The sequence below is a fragment of the Macaca fascicularis genome, chromosome 13 (assembly GCF_037993035.2).
Source record: "Macaca fascicularis isolate 582-1 chromosome 13, T2T-MFA8v1.1".
NCBI classification, from domain to species: Eukaryota; Metazoa; Chordata; class Mammalia; order Primates; family Cercopithecidae; genus Macaca; species Macaca fascicularis.
Genome location: NC_088387.1, coordinates 1350773 through 1366223, shown reverse-complemented (window position 1 = coordinate 1366223; position 15451 = coordinate 1350773). Strand labels below are relative to the sequence as shown.

The following is a 15451-nucleotide window of genomic DNA, read 5'->3' as shown; positions in this document are numbered from 1 at the left end:
CTGGGCTTTGGGTTCTGTTCTATGATGACTTGTTTTCTCCTGGATAGTCCCAGAGCAAGGCACCAGCAGCGTGGAGCTATCTCATAGCAATGTGTTACCTCTCATTCATGTTAGACCTTGTTCCTAGCCCGCCTTGCTGTGAGTTCTGAAACGTAACACAGGGTAAGCCACGGCCTGCCCATGAGGTAGTGAACCTGCTTCACCCAGAGACCCCTGTCCTCAGCCTTCTCTCCCCTTTTCTGCTCAGGGGCTATCCAGGTGGTGGTGGCTTCTCGGAGTCTCTGCTGGGGCATGAACGTGGCTGCCCACCTGGTAATCATCATGGACACCCAGTACTACAATGGCAAGATCCACGCGTGAGTACAGCTGGTGGTCTGTGTTAGCCCAGATCTTCCTAAAATGAGTGTGAATCTGCAGACACACAGAAAGCAAGCTAGGATGAAGGAAAGGTGTTAGGGAAGTTAACAGCTGAGATGCCACCAGAGCCAAGTATTTAGGAGTTTTGTGTCTCAATACCTAGGCTCACATTTGTTTTTTAGTCATTGTGCTTCCACATTCCGCAGTTGGGAGAGGTAGGCAGTTAGCGCCAGGAGGAATGTTTGACATTAGGTCATTAACCTCAAACATCTTGTAGATTAGGAAAAGCGACTTGGTCAAGGTCATACACCTATATAGTGACAAGAAGCTAGAAGAGTGCTGAGCGCGGTGGCTCATGCCTGTAATCCCAGCACTTTGGGAGGCTGAGGCAGGCGGATTGACAAGAAGCTAGAAGAGTGCTGAGCGCGGTGGCTCATGCCTGTAATCCCAGCACTTTGGGAGGCTGAGGCAGGCGGATCACTTGAGGTCAGGAGTTCCAGACCAGCCTGGCCAACACGGTGAAACCCCGTCTCTACTAAAAGTATAAAAATTAGCTGAGCGTGGTGGCACGTGCTTGTGCTTCCAGCTACTCAGGAGGCTGAGGCAGGAGAATCAGTTGAACCTGGGAGGCAGAGGTTGCAGTGAGCCAAGATTGTGCCATTGCATTCTAGCCTGGGCAACAGAGTGAGATTCCATCTCAAAAAAAAAAAAAGGCCAGGTGTGGTGACACGCGCCTGTAATCCCAGCTACTTGGGAGGCTGAGCAGGAGAATCGCTTGAACCCGGGAGGGGGAGGTTGCAGTGAGCCGAGCTCGCGCCACTGCACTCCAGTCTGAGCAACAGAGCGAGACTTCATCTCAAAAAAAAAAAAAAAAAAGTTAGAAGAGTCAATCATTCTCAGAAAAACATCTGCTTTTTTTTTTTTTTTTTTTTTTTTTTTTTTGAGACAATCTTGTTCTGTCATTTAGGCTGGAATGCAGTGGTATGATCTCGGCCCACTACAGCCTCTGCCTCCCAGGCTCAAGCAATCATCCTGCCTCAGTCTCCCAAGTAGCTGGGACTACCAGCATGTGCTGCCACTCTCAGCTAACTTTTGCTTTTTTTTTTTTTTTTTTTTTTTTTGTATAGATGGGTTTTCACCGTGTTGCCCAGGCTGGTCTTGAACTCCTGAGCTCAAATGATTCACCCACCCAAAGTGCCGGGATTACAGGCGTGAGTTATGGTGCCTGGCCCAATGCTTAATAACTTTTTCCCGAAATGCGGATTAGTTTGAAGTGAATTTTATTTACGGGTTCATTTTTAATGTTTGAGGCTGCTTCTAGGTTGGGTTAAAGTCAGGTGACTTGATGACTCATGAAATGCACAGCTGTGAAGTTTGGAAAGTGCGGCGGTGCGCACCTGTGGTGGCTGAAGTGCGAGGATCCCTTGAGCCTAGGAGGTCAAGGCTGCAGTGAGCCGTGGCTGTGCCACTGCACTCCAGCATGGACAGTAGAGCAAGATGCTCTATCAAAAAACAAACAAACAAATAAATAATTTTTTTAATTAAAGGAGAAAAGTTTGGGAAGTTTGACTTACATATTTGATCCTCGAATAGGAAGTTATTTTGGTTTTGGCATTAGATAGTTTTGTAGCTTGGTTCATGGCACTTGAGCAGCAAATTCATGGCCCTTACACTGAATGCTAAAATGATGTAGAGGCCAGCCAGTGAAGCCAGTTCTAAGTGCAGAGATTCATAAACAGAGTCGTGCTGTGATTTGACCATGCCTCCCCGTATTTACATTTTACTGTTAATTGGCGAAGGGAGTCGGGCCTCCTGAGCGTGGTCTCCGTGTTGAGGCGGCTTTTCCTTCTTTCCCCGCATCTGTCACCAGCTATGTGGATTACCCCATCTATGACGTGCTTCAGATGGTGGGTCACGCCAACCGCCCTTTGCAGGATGATGAGGGACGCTGCGTCATCATGTGTCAGGGCTCCAAGAAGGTCAGTCCTGGATTCATGCAGCCTCTTGGATCCAGAGCCTCAGAATGGATTCTTTAATCCTTTTGATAGACGTCTTCAGTAATTTTAGTCTCTTAACTTCTGTCTCTCTTATTTACACAATTCTTTTGTAACGAGCCTGCCACCCGTTTGGAATTTTGCTGCCTTTTGCTTTTGCTGCTGCCGTTGGCTCCACGTGTTGAGGGCTTTGCCCGCTAGTTGGTTCCCTCCTTCCTCACTGGGCTGCCCGCTGCTCTGCCCTTGTGACTTGCTGTGCCTCTGTTCCCACTGCGTATTGTCGCCAGTGACGCACTTTCTAAACCTGTAGCTTCTTCCATTTTGGTATTAGTTAGGTCTTGCACGGGGACCATGCCCTGTTGATTTGCCCTTGGCCCTTTGTGACCATGTTGTCACTAATTCTTGATTAATGCTGCTGCTTCTCCAACCCACAGGATTTCTTCAAGAAGTTCTTATATGAGCCATTGCCAGTGGAGTCTCATCTGGACCACTGTATGCATGACCACTTCAATGCTGAGATCGTCACCAAGACCATTGAGAACAAGCAGGACGCTGTGGACTACCTCACCTGGACCTTTCTGTACCGCCGCATGACACAGAACCCCAATTACTACAACCTGCAGGGTCAGTGGGCTTGGGAGCACACGTGATTCTTTGGTGCTTCCCACAGCCTTTGCTGGGCGTTTTCTCAAGGCTCCCCACTCACCTCTCACCTCCATAGGCATCTCCCATCGTCACTTGTCCGACCACTTGTCAGAGCTGGTGGAGCAGACCCTGAGTGACCTGGAGCAGTCCAAGTGCATCAGCATCGAGGACGAGATGGATGTGGCACCTCTGAACCTGGGCATGATCGCTGCCTACTATTACATCAACTACACCACCATTGGTGAGGCCCGGCACGGCCCGGGTCCTGTCTGTAGGAGCCTTCTCACACAGGGGTCAGGAGCCCACTGGGATGAGAGGTCTGCCCGTGTCCGTCAGCGGGATGACACTGCAGGGGAGAGCAGGGCAGCCCAGGCAGTTCTGCTCCTTCTCCGCTTGCTTTCGGCTTCTCTCAAATGTCCTTTTTCTGTCAGAGCTCTTCAGCATGTCCCTCAATGCCAAGACCAAGGTGCGAGGGCTCATCGAGATCATCTCCAATGCGGCAGAGTACGAGAACATTCCCATCCGGCACCATGAAGACAACCTGCTGAGGCAGGTGAGGACGGCAGCTTCAGGAGAACGTCCTGGGAACAACGAACTCTGCCTGTGTGCCCAGAGCACATGGCGTCCCTGCCACCAACACCCCCTTATGCATCCCCCGACCCCCACCATATGTCCTCCCCTCCATACCTCCCTCACACTCATCTCCATCCCACTGCCACCCACGTGCCTCGGGGTGTTGAAGGGCTGTGAGCCTGGGCCATGTGGTGCTTTGGCCTGAGCCAGTCTCAGGCAGGGTCACCTGTTCATCACCAACTATTTTTCTTCCACTTTGTAGTTGGCTCAGAAGGTCCCCCACAAGCTGAATAACCCTAAGTTCAATGATCCGCACGTCAAGACCAACCTGCTCCTGCAGGCTCACCTGTCCCGCATGCAGCTGAGTGCTGAGTTGCAGTCAGATACGGAGGAAATCCTTAGTAAGGTAGGGTGTGGGTGTGGGGCACAGGGGCCAGTGGTGCTCTAGACATCTCAGCTGCAACCCCGCCCACTTTGGTACGCCTTTTCGTGGTAGGCAATCCGGCTTATCCAGGCCTGTGTGGATGTCCTCTCCAGCAATGGGTGGCTCAGCCCTGCTCTGGCAGCCATGGAACTGGCCCAGATGGTCACCCAAGCCATGTGGTCCAAGGACTCCTACCTGAAGCAGCTGCCACACTTCACCTCTGAGCACATCAAACGTTGCACAGACAAGGTGAGCCGGGTCAGCCCAGAGGGTCAGGTGGGTGAGCCTGAGAGCCCAGTGTTGTGGACCGAGGGTGGGTTGCGGGAGGTGGGTCTCAGTGAGTGAAACTTGTAGTTGTGGTTCCTCCGAAGGGGCTCCCTGTTGAGATGCTAGAGAGGCTGCCAACGGTGGGCCGTGTTCTTTCTGCAGCTGTTTTCTCTAGACGACTTGATGGTGTAGGAGGTAAAAGTAGCAGCTCTTGGCGCCTGTGTCATTTGCTGTGGCCTGTGTTCTGTCTTTCCTGACGTCCGAATCCTCACTGCAGGGCGTGGAGAGTGTTTTCGACATCATGGAGATGGAGGATGAAGAACGGAACGCATTGCTTCAGCTGACCGACAGCCAGATTGCAGATGTGGCTCGCTTTTGTAACCGCTACCCTAATATCGAACTGTCTTATGAGGTGGTGGATAAGGACAGCATCCGCAGGTGAGCCAGAGGTGGTACCTGTTGGGCACAGCACGACAGTATGCTGTGAGCCCACTGCCACATCACTGACGTGCGCCCCTCCTCTCCCCCTGCAGTGGCGGGCCAGTTGTGGTGCTGGTGCAGCTGGAGCGAGAGGAGGAAGTCACAGGCCCTGTCATTGCGCCCCTCTTCCCGCAGGTGCGTCCTGGTAACTGGCTTGGCCAGGTGTCAACTCCCCTATCCACTGGCTAGGTGCATGGTGCAAGGGCACTGTCCCTGAGGGAGGGAAACTTTAGACTGATAATGAGCTCACAAGGCTGAGAATTAATCTTGAGGCTATGGGTTTTTTTTTTTTTTTTTTCCTTTCGTGTTTGTTTCTGCTTAAACAATTTAGGGCCGGGCACAGTGGCTCACGCCTGTAATCCCAGCACTTTGGGAGGCCAAGGCGGGCAGATCACGAGGGCAGGAGTTCGAGACCAGCCTGGCCAACATTGTGAAACCTCATCTCTACTAAAAATACAAAAATTAGCCGCACCTGATGGTGGGCACCTGTAGTCCCAGCTACTTGGGAGGCTGAGGCAGGAGAATCACTTGAACCGGGAGGTGGAGGCTGCAGCAAGCTGAGATTGCCCCACTGCACACCAGCCTAGGCAACAATGTGAGACTTCGTCTCAAAAAAAAAAAAAAAAAGTAGATGACTGGTCATTGTGAAACCCGTCAGTCGTGCAGCATTTCCATCTCTCTGGCTGTTTAAGATGCGTTTGTCTTTAACTCCCGTGGCTCCAGGACACTTGGGCTTTCCTGGTGGTTTCTTCTTTTTTCTCACTGCCACTCACTGTGCTTCTGGGTGCTTGGTTTTTTACCAGCAGAAAGAAATTCTGGTTCTCTTTATATGGGAGAAGAATTGAAGGTTGACAGCAGAAACCAGATCCTGTCATATGTAATTCACAGGCTCTGAGTAACGAGTGCTTTTAACTAGGACTCCTGGTCTTTGTGACAGTGGGGCGGCCAGTAGACAGGGCTGCAAGGCCTGCTGGGGATCATCTCTGTGCACATTCAGCTCTGGGTTAAGCTTTTTCTCATCTGGCAGATATGCCCTGGACTTAAAAGTATCTCTAAGGAACTCAAAGCTACCAGGCCCCAAAGACTAGACCTCTAACAGTAGTACCTTGGACTTAGCAGCAGGTTCTAAGCGGGAGAAGGTACCTTGGCACAAGGAAATGAGCCAGAACCAACAAATGAGTTCATCTACTTAAATAATTAAGCCTGTTTGAGAGAACTTTTGACAGTATTAAAATGTTGTATCTAATTGTATTTCGGGAAGAAACTTTGGAAAGCTATCTGATTTTTGTTATTTCTTTTGTAACCGTAACCATTTTCATGGCTGCCTATGGCCATCAAGTTTTACATGCTGAAATTCTTGGTTTTGGATCACTGCAGAAGCGTGAAGAGGGCTGGTGGGTGGTGATTGGAGACGCCAAGTCCAATAGTCTCATCTCCATCAAGAGGCTGACCCTCCAGCAGAAGGCCAAGGTGAGTGTGTCCACTGGCGCCAGCATTTGTTCCGGCGTGGGGGAAGGGTGAGAATGCTTACCGTGTCCGTGCTCATAATGATTTCTGCCTGCTCTTTCTAGGTGAAGTTGGACTTTGTGGCCCCAGCCACTGGCGCCCACAACTACACTCTGTACTTCATGAGTGACGCTTACATGGGATGTGACCAGGAGTACAAATTCAGCGTGGATGTGAAAGAAGCTGAGACGGACAGTGATTCAGATTGAGTCCTGAGGCATTTACTCTTGGGTAAAGGAGAGTCGAGCCTGAATTAGCAATGTGTACCTTGTAGGGATCCTGGTTGTGGGGACCAGGTCTGTGGGCCTGAGGTCTGGCCAGCCAGGGCTGGTGCTGTCCCTGCCCACCTCCACTTCCTTTTCCCTTGCTCACTCTGGATCCAGTGACAGCAGGTGTCACGGGTGAAGCATAAATCATATATAGCATTTTCAGGCATGTTCCTGGTAGTTCTTTTGAGTTTGATATTCTAATAAAATAATTTGTAGAAACCATTTGTCTTTGCAGTGATTCCAAATTAAACGTTTTCTTTCTCCAATCTAAGGGCATGGCCAAAAAGATCTGGTTATTTTTTAGCCAGAAACGTGCTTGTAATGAGTACTTCTGGAGGACAGACCTGCTCATTAGGCGTGCTGTCCCCTGTAGCCTTGTGAGTCAGCCTGGAGGAGGGAACATCCGACTGTGGCCTGGCCCCAGTGGTGCCCACACATCAGCACGACCACAGGAACCAACACTGAGCCTCGGAAGCTAGATCACAGGTTAGGCGTTTCTCTAGATGGGGGTTCTGAAATGTGCAGTGTCTGCTCCTGGCAGGCAGCACCAGAAAGGGCACTGAAATGTACCAGCTGGATGTGCCCCAGTCTTAATAAACAGGTTTTCTAATCCAGATCTTCTGATTGTCTCCAAATTCTTACCTTCTATTCTTTAGACTAAATGCACACAAAACTGAAAGACGATTCTGAGGGGCAGTTTCCTCAGGGTAGCAGTTTTCAAATGATTTGGTGGTAGGACCTCTTTACGCTACTAAAAACTAAGAACCTCAAAGAGCTTTTTTCTTTTTAAATAACAAATTTATTTTTCACAGTTCTGGAGGTTGCCCCAAAAAGCTTTTCTTCTAGGTTAATGCACTTTTAAATCATCATGTTAACTTTTTTTTTTTTTTTAAATACAGACAGGGTTTAGCCATGTTGCCCAGGCTGATCTTGAATTCCTGAGCTCAAGTGATCTGCCCACCTCAGCCTCCCAGAAGTGCTGGGATTACAGGCATGAGCCACCATGCCCAGTCCATGTTAACATTTTTTGTGAAGAATAACTTCCAAAACAATCCAAGGAGAAGAGTGGCAGTTTTACAGTATCTTTAGTCTCTTGTTATAACAAGAAACAGTTGAATTCTTACAGCTGCTTCTACATCCAAACTGGTTTTCGTTGCAGTAAGCTGACTCCACACAGACGCGCAGGTGGAAGACAGGTTCTAAACAGCCCCTTCAGCGAACTGTGGCTGTTCTCTGATGCCAAGACAAGTGATACTTTTTTTTTTTGAAATGGAGTCTCACGGTGCCACCCAGGCTGGAGTGCAGTGGCACGATCTGGGCTCACTGCAGCCTCCACCTCCTGGGTTCACGCGATTCTCCTGCCTCAGCCTCCCGAGCAGCTGGGACTACAAGGGGTCTGCCACCACGCCCAGCTAATTTTTGTAATTTTAGTAGAGATGGGCTTTCACCATACTGGCCAGGCTGGTCTTGAACTCCTGACTTTGTGACCCACCCACCTCAGCCTACCAAAGTGCTGGGATTACAGGCGTGAGCCACCACGCCTGGCTTACTACAAGTGATAGTTTCTTAAAGGCAATGTGGACTCTGAAAACTTAATGCACTCTTAGATTGTTAATACATTAAAATCCACTGGCTTTACACTTTTGAATGAATCTCCGAGCCATGCATGATTTTGTAACATCACGTACTGGTTTTGGAAAACTGGTTCATTGAATTCTTCCAAATGAAATGCATTTCATTATACAAATCACATGTGTTAATATCCCCAACAATAAAGCTCATGGTGGAGTACAGATTTTCAGAAATTCTAATTTTTGCTTGAAAGCTTTCTTTTATCATTGGCAACACTATCAGTTGTTTCCCTTGAAGTGAGAGGCTCATTCCATTCATTTTCCAGAAAATGTCAGCCAAAGTCTAAATACCATAATCTGCTAGTTCTTTCAACTCTAAAGGGCATGCCTTGAACACAGCCAATTCAGCTTGCAACTCAATGGTACCACTGCTTTTCCTCAAGGCATCCACACTTCAGTGCACAGCAGAGGGGCTTCATGCATGCTTTCAGTTGTCTCAGAGTAAGTGTTCTCAAGGTCAACTTTTTTTTTTTTTTTTTCCTGAGACAGGGTTTCGCTCGTTGCGCAGGCTGGAGTGCAGTGGTGTGATCCAGGCTCACTGCAACCTCCACCTACTGGCTTCAAGTGATTCTCTTGCCTCAGCCTCCTAAGTAGCTGGAATCACAGACATGCACCACCACACCCAGCTATAATTTTGTATTTTTAGTAGAGACGGGGTTTCTCCATGTTGGTCAGGCTGGTCTCGAACTCCCGACCTCAGGTGATCTGCCCGCCTTGGCCTCCCGAAGTGCTGGGATTACAGGCGTGAGCCACAGCGCTGGCTAGGTCAACATTTAGTATAGTTAATCACTGTTATTTGTTCTAACAAGGACATGTCAAAACTATTAGTTTACTGCCACCACCTTGATTCACGCCGCAGTGCCAACAGTTGACCTCCCAGATCCTCCCTGAAAGGGTCTTGGGACTCCCAGGATCTGCAGACCACATTCTTCGAGAACCACTACTCTGGGTATCGCCCCACTGTCTTTCTAAAATCTAAGGTCACGGTTTAAACTTAGGGGAAGGCTGTAGCTCTGGAGACCACTGTCACGTTAGAACCCATTTAGAACTGTCAAGAGACAACTCGAGTGAGCCTGAAAACTGCCTGTCCATGGCAGTGTTTCCCAACGGGTCTTCATCGCCAGTCCCCTAGGGAGCTTCTTCCTGATCACTCCCTGCCGTGAAAATGGAATGTCTCAGCCACACTATATGTGCTGTGGGCCTCAGGAGGGCCACAAACTGATTTTATTGTATCCCTACTGAAGAACCAATTTGCATCCCTTGAGAATATAGGGCTCGTGGCCAATAATAACTCTCCCTTGTCTTTCCCCAATTTTTTTTTTTTTTTTTTTTTTTTTTGAGACGGAGTCTCGCTCTGTCGCCCAGGCTGGAGTTCAGTGGCGCGATCTCGACTCACTGCAAGCTCCGCCTCCCGGGTTCACGCCATTCTCCTGCCTCAGCCTCCCAAGTAGCTGGGACTACAGGCGCCGCCACCTCGCCCGGCTAATTTTTTGTATTTTTAGTAGAGATGGGGTTTCACCGTGGTCTCGGTCTCCTGACCTTGTGATCTACCCGCCTCGGCCTCCCAAAGTGCTGGGATTACAGGCGTGAGCCACCACGCCCGGCTCCCCATTTTTTTTTTTTTCTATCACCCGTTGCCATCACAGCTTAACGGTGCAGGAGTATATGAGGGTTTCTAAGGGAAAGCAGAGGTGCCTCTCACTCAAACCTACATTCAGAAAAAAAATTTCCTTCAGTATTGATTGAATGTCTTAAATGCAAAGATTTACAGAAACCGGGAAGGCAGGACCTATTTCAGACAAGGATTCACCATGGAATTCTTTTATGAATATCCTTATAAAATAGGACTTGGGATGCAGATGGATTATTTAAGTCTTACAACTTCAGAAAGGCCTGAGACACACACCCCCTCCTACTATATATAACAATTATAAATAGTATATTTACCTCCAAAAAATTTAACACTGTGCCCTAATGCAAGAAAAATCTGTGGTATAACAAGGTACTGATGATCTATAGCTCTTTACTGAAGGCCTCACGTCAAGGGAGGGGAAGGAGAGCAATTCTGTGGCTCCATACTTCTACCCAAGTCTGAAGAGAAGTGAGCCTCTTTCCTGGTCCTCTCAAGGGCTGGGAAAGTCTTACGGCGTTTTCTGGGGAGTCATTACTCTGTCCGAAGTCAAGGTAGCTCAGAGGCCTTCAGGCCGCTGGTACTTCCAGAAGGCCACCTCCCCATCATCACTGCAGGAGGCCAGCAGCCCTGGCTCCTTGGGGTTCCAGGCCACACAGTTGACATCCTGGGAATGGGCCTGATGCAAGTGGGCTGTCAGGGAGAAGGTGGGCTGTTGTGGATCCGAGTTGGGATCCTCCTGAAACACGCGGATTGCGTCGTCCCCACAAGCTGTAGCCAGAGCCCCTGTCAGCTGACACCTGGGAGGAAAGTGACATCAGTGGGTATACCTGACTGATTAGGCCAGACTTGGTCCATGGTTCCTCGCCTGTTCTCTTCCCTAACTTTAGGCCACAGCTAAAAACCTCTTATTAAAATGTTTCCTTAACTACTAAGGAGTCACAAATATCACCCACTTACAACCGCAGATGCTGCAATCTAGTTCTTTCCCCTACTATGATTACCCTAAAAAACAACATGGAATTATGAACTGCACTTTTCTCACCTGGCATAAGCAGTTTCCCATGTCATTAAGTTTTTTTTTGAGATGGCTCACTGCAACCTCCGCCTCCCAGGTTCAAGCGATTCTCCTGTCTCAGCCTCCCAAGTAGCTGGGACTACAGGCATGTGCCACCATGTTCGGCTAAGTTTTGTATTTTCAGTAGAGACAGGGTTTCATCATGTTGGCCAGGCTGGTCTCAAACTCCTGACCTCAAGTGATCCACCCACCTCCGCCTCCCAAAGTGCTGGGATGACAGGCATGAGTCACTGGGCCCAGCCATCATAAAGTATTTATTTATTTTTTTTAGATGGAGTCTTGCTCTATCACCAGGCTGGAGTGCAGTGGCGCAATCTCGGCTCACTGCAACCTCTGCCTCCCAGGTTCAAGCGATTCTCCTGCCTCAGCCTCCGAGTAGCTGGGATTACAGGCGTGCACCACCACGCCCAGCTAATTTTTGTATTTTTAGTAGAGACAGGGTTTCACCACATTGGTCAGGCTGGTCTTGAACTCCTGACATCATGATTCGCCCACTTCGGCCTCCCAAAGTGTTGGGATTACAGGCGTGAGCCACCGCTCCCCGCCCCATCATAAAGTATTCTTAACCCCTTTCTTTAAACAGTGATGTAACAAGCTAAGTTCTACCATAATTTACTTAAGTTCACTTTTGTTGAATAGGTGATTCCCAAATGTTTGCTAATATAAAGCAAGCTTGAGTACTCAGTTTTTTTTCACTCTCTGGTCCTAGGGATCAACTCTCAGGGCCAGAACTACCCTCTGACCTACTCTCCTATATGAATGGTGCAGCTTTTCCAGCTTCTGCAAGGGCAGAGTCAGCGTTACCCATAAAAACCCCAGCCACTGCGTGGTGCAGTGGCTCACGCCTGTAATCCCAGCACTTTGGGAGGCCGAGGCGGGCGGATCACGAGGTCAGGAGATCGAGACCATCCTGGCTAACACGGTGAAACCCCGTCTCTACTAAAAATACAAAAAATTAGCCGGGCGTGGTGACGGGCGCCTGTAGTCCCAGCTACTCGGGAGGCTGAGGCAGGAGAATGGCGGGAACCCGGGAGGCGGAGCTTGCAGTGAGCCGAGATCACGCCACTGCCCTCCAGCCCGGGCTGCAGACTGAGACTCTGTCTCAAAATAAATAAATAAATAAATAAATAACAACCCAGTCATGAATGCACAGATTCGATCACTTCTGGACGGCACAAGCTGCGTGAACCCCGAGTGCTGGTGCTGCCCTCACAGCCTGGGACTGTTCCCTGCTCCTGTGAACGCCAGCCCAGCCAGCTGTAGAGCAGCATGCTGGAGTCAGGCCTGATAAGGAATAGGGGTGGCTGCCCTCGATTCCTAAGCACTCCCCCAGGGTTGCCGAGGACTGCATGGGGCATGCCTTCTCTAAAATCCCTCCTTTATGGGGATGGGATGGGGGTGGGGGATGGAGTCTTACCAAGCAATGTCATAAATGGTCCTTGAGTGGAAGCCCGACAAAGTACAGATACATTTCCAACTGGGGTCAGAGCCGCTGCATGCCACGCCTGCAAGACAGACCCCTCTTACACTTAAGACGTTCCTATGTCCTGGGCGCCTCAAAGGAGAACCTAACTTACCTTCCCTCACCCTCATCTTCAACTGATTATGAGTCCCCGTCTCCATTCCTGTACCCATCCCCGCTGATCTGCCTTACACACTCCGGCCAGACTGGCCTTCCTCAAGCAGAATTCCGAGAAGGAAACGTCCCTGTTCTGTTGCCACCCACCAGCCAACCCAACCCACTTTATTCCTCTCCAAACCCTAGATGTCCTATGCCCCATTTAAATGAATTACCACGCCTCACTAAGTCTCAGCGTTCCCACCATTGTTATCTTGACTCACGCTGTTGAGTTTTCACTTGGAATTCTCACGTGAAATTCTCATGTTAAAATCCTACATACCCTTTCAAATTCAGATGAAACAGCCCCTGTTGCACAAAGCTTTCCTGATTGTTCTAGTACTCTACCCCGAGCCCTCTTGTGGCACATCTTACCTTTTACCCCCATTTGCTCCGACTCATGTATGTGTCTTAGCAGACTGTGAACCCCTTGAAAGCGGGGTCTTCTTTAGCTCTACTAACGGACCCTCACCTTGTTCATTGTCCGGTAGATACTGACGCCAGATGCGCACAGTGCGGTCATCACTACAAGACGCCAGGCGCTGGCCACTCGGGTCAAAGGCCAAGCTCCACACAGTGGATTCATGGCCCTCAAGGGTGGCACAGCATACCCAGTCATCCTCTTCCTCCCGGTATAGCTTCACTGTGTCATCGTAGCTGGCAGAAGCTAAGAGCTGGGGGAAGAGGGAAAGGAGACCCAATTTGTGTCTGTGTGGCCCAGGAAGTGCAGGACAGGTCAGTCCCAGGGATCTGCTTTTATGTTTTTATTTTATTATTTATTTGAGATGAAGTTTCGCTCTTGTTGCCCAGGCTGGAGTGCAATAGCACAATCTCGGCTCACCGTAACCCCCGTCTCCCAGGTTCAAGCAATTCTCCTGCCTCAGCCTCCTAAGTAGCTGGGATTACAGGCATGCACCACCACGCCCAGCTAATTTTGTATTTTTTGTAGAGACGGAGTTTCACCAAGTTGGCCAGGCTAGTCTTGAATTCCTGACCTCAGATGATCCACCCACTGTGGCCTCCCAAAGTGCTGAGATTATAGGTGTGAGCCATCACGCCCAGCCGGATCTGTTTTTATAAAGGGACTAATGTTTTTTGTTCACAGATAGAGGTCCCTGTAAAAGCTAGCTTAAGGCTGAAAAGCAGAGGAAGGCTGGGCACAAGCCTGCACATCAGAGCCCTTCCCACAGGAGACCCTGCCTGACTCTTACCTCCTGACTTGGGTGCCACACCACATGCTTGACATCCTGTGTGTGGGAGTTGAGAACACTGACACATTCATACTCATCCTCTTCATCAACTGTGGGAGAGAAAAAGAAGGGAACCCAAGAGCCAACCCTGTCACGGACACGGAGGGGGGTGTCAGGTGGTTCCCAATCCACCTGGAGGGACCTGGACGCACCTTCCCAGACCCAAACACTCTTATCTCGGCTGCAAGTGGCCAGGAGGTTGCCAGATGGGGCCCAAGCCACTGACTTGACCTCATTTTCATGGCCCTCGAGAGTGGTTACACACTGTGAAAGGAGAAGGAAAATGAGAATTAACAGCAGCTAACACCGCTAAGGCCCTTCCCATGGGTACAGCCCAATTGGCGCAGGTTGGCTCAGGTTCCTGAACCAGCCCTGGGGAGGAAACAGGCAATAATTCTGGTCCCAACCAGCCTGGGTACCTCAAAGTCATCCTGGTTCTTCTTCCAAATGCAAGTGGTAGCATCAAAGCTGGCAGAGGCCAGGTAATTACCGCAGGGGGACCAGGCCACCTTCCGCACGGTGCGCTGGTGGCCTTCAGAAAGGACAGACTTGCAGATCCAGCTGTCACCTAAAGGCGGAGCGCAGGCCAGGCTCTGGAGCTGGGTGCAGCACCATGAAGCCATTCGATACTGGGGGCTAGCACTGGAGTCAAGCTAGTGGGGGAAAGCTCACAGCTTTTACAAAGATGCAACTGACTCTACTTCCTCGGGAGGCTTTTTTTTTTTTTTTTTTTTTGAGACCGAGTTTTTGCGCTGATGCCCAGGCTGGAGTGCGATGGCACAATCCTGGCTCACTGCAACCTTCGCCTCCTGGGTTCAAGGGATTCTCCTGCCTCAGCCTCTAGAGTAGCTGGGGTTACAGGTGCCCGCCACCACGCCCAGCTAATTTTGTATTTGTAGTAGAGACGGGGTTTCACCATGTTGCCCAGGCTGGTCTCGACCTCTTGACCTCAGGTGATCTACCCGCCTCTGCTTCCCAAACTGCTAGGATTACAGGCGTGAGCCACCGCGCCCAGCCTCTGGAGGCATCTTTCTAAAACAAATCTGATCTAAAATTGCTACTGGTTCCCCAATGCCCTCGGGATAAAATGTGACAATCCAGTTGCAAGTTACTCTGAAAGCCACTTTCCTAACACCTTTCTTTTCCCATTTTCCTGCCTCCGCAGCTACCACAATTCCCTCCACATTTCAGCTTGTCTGCTGACATTTCTCCTCCCAGCAGTCGCAGACTTCTTTGCCTATAAAGCCCTTCTCGGGGTGGCTAACATCCGACTCTCCCTCCGCCAGGAACAGGGTCAGCCTCCCCTGCAAGCTGCGCGCCCGCACTACGCGCAAGCGGAGCCCTCAGCGCCCAGGGCCGCGCAGCCAGGCTGGGCCTTACCCTCCGTGCCCCAGATGCGGATTCTCCGGTCGCCGCCGCACGAGGCCAGCAGGGTCCCCGCGGGGTTCCAAGCCAGGAACCAGCAGCGGGAGTCCGGGTGCGCCGGGACACGGCCCAGCAGCACCAGCGAGTCCTTCATGGCGGCCGGACGCACGGGGAGGTGGGGACGGGCAGGGTCCGCGGCGCCCACAGCGGGTCTCACGGCGCGCGTCTGCGTACCGCCCACTCCAGGCTTCCGCGGCCGACTGAGGCTCCCGCTTCCGCCGGAGGACCGGGGTCGCCCCGGGAACTCAGCTGCCCGCTGCTGCGGCCGCGATACCCTCTGGGAGTTGTAGTCGCTCACCTCACT

The 15451-nt window shown here is 50.5% G+C and overlaps 2 protein-coding genes across 3 annotated transcripts in view; one reads left to right on the top strand and one right to left on the bottom strand.

The window, feature by feature from the left end:
- SNRNP200 (small nuclear ribonucleoprotein U5 subunit 200) overlaps window positions 1-6734 on the top strand; it is a 30627-nt gene extending 23893 nt beyond the window's left edge. Inside the window, exons 35-45 of one of the 2 annotated variants that reach the window (XM_005574983.5) lie at window positions 248-356; window positions 2228-2336; window positions 2786-2975; window positions 3073-3237; window positions 3428-3549; window positions 3832-3975; window positions 4066-4242; window positions 4538-4698; window positions 4794-4875; window positions 6118-6210; window positions 6312-6734. In XM_005574983.5, the coding sequence (XP_005575040.1) occupies window positions 248-356; window positions 2228-2336; window positions 2786-2975; window positions 3073-3237; window positions 3428-3549; window positions 3832-3975; window positions 4066-4242; window positions 4538-4698; window positions 4794-4875; window positions 6118-6210; window positions 6312-6455 (1496 nt within the window). In that variant the 3' untranslated portion in view covers window positions 6456-6734. Of the gene's footprint in view, window positions 1-247; window positions 357-2227; window positions 2337-2785; window positions 2976-3072; window positions 3238-3427; window positions 3550-3831; window positions 3976-4065; window positions 4243-4537; window positions 4699-4793; window positions 4876-6117; window positions 6211-6311 lie in introns of those variants that run through there. The other variant, XR_012421863.1, reaches the window with a different exon arrangement.
- Window positions 6735-9951: 3217 nt separating this feature from the next.
- Window positions 9952-15426, bottom strand: CIAO1 (cytosolic iron-sulfur assembly component 1). The gene is made up of 7 exons (XM_005574982.5): window positions 15103-15426; window positions 14142-14290; window positions 13875-13986; window positions 13684-13772; window positions 12945-13146; window positions 12272-12359; window positions 9952-10576 (listed from the first exon to the last, which is right to left on the bottom strand). Exons 1-7 carry the CDS (start codon window positions 15239-15241, stop codon window positions 10336-10338), a joined length of 1020 nt encoding a protein of 339 aa, XP_005575039.1. The 5' UTR covers window positions 15242-15426; the 3' UTR covers window positions 9952-10335.
- Window positions 15427-15451: the final 25 nt, after the last annotated feature.

What these genes read in the sequence shown, in the direction of transcription:
- CIAO1 (XM_005574982.5), bottom strand. Translation starts at nt 15,241, where the DNA reads ATGAAGGACTCGCTGGTGCTGCTGGGCCGTGTCCCGGCGCACCCGGAC. An exon ending in GAGTGTTTGGGTCTGGGAAG is followed by an intron (nt 13,773 to 13,874) that starts GTGCGTCCAGGT and finishes TCTCTCCCACAG; the next exon opens with TTGATGAAGAGGATGAGTAT. An exon ending in ACCATTTATGACATTGCTTG is followed by an intron (nt 10,577 to 12,271) that starts GTAAGACTCCAT and finishes CTTTCCTCCCAG; the next exon opens with GTGTCAGCTGACAGGGGCTC.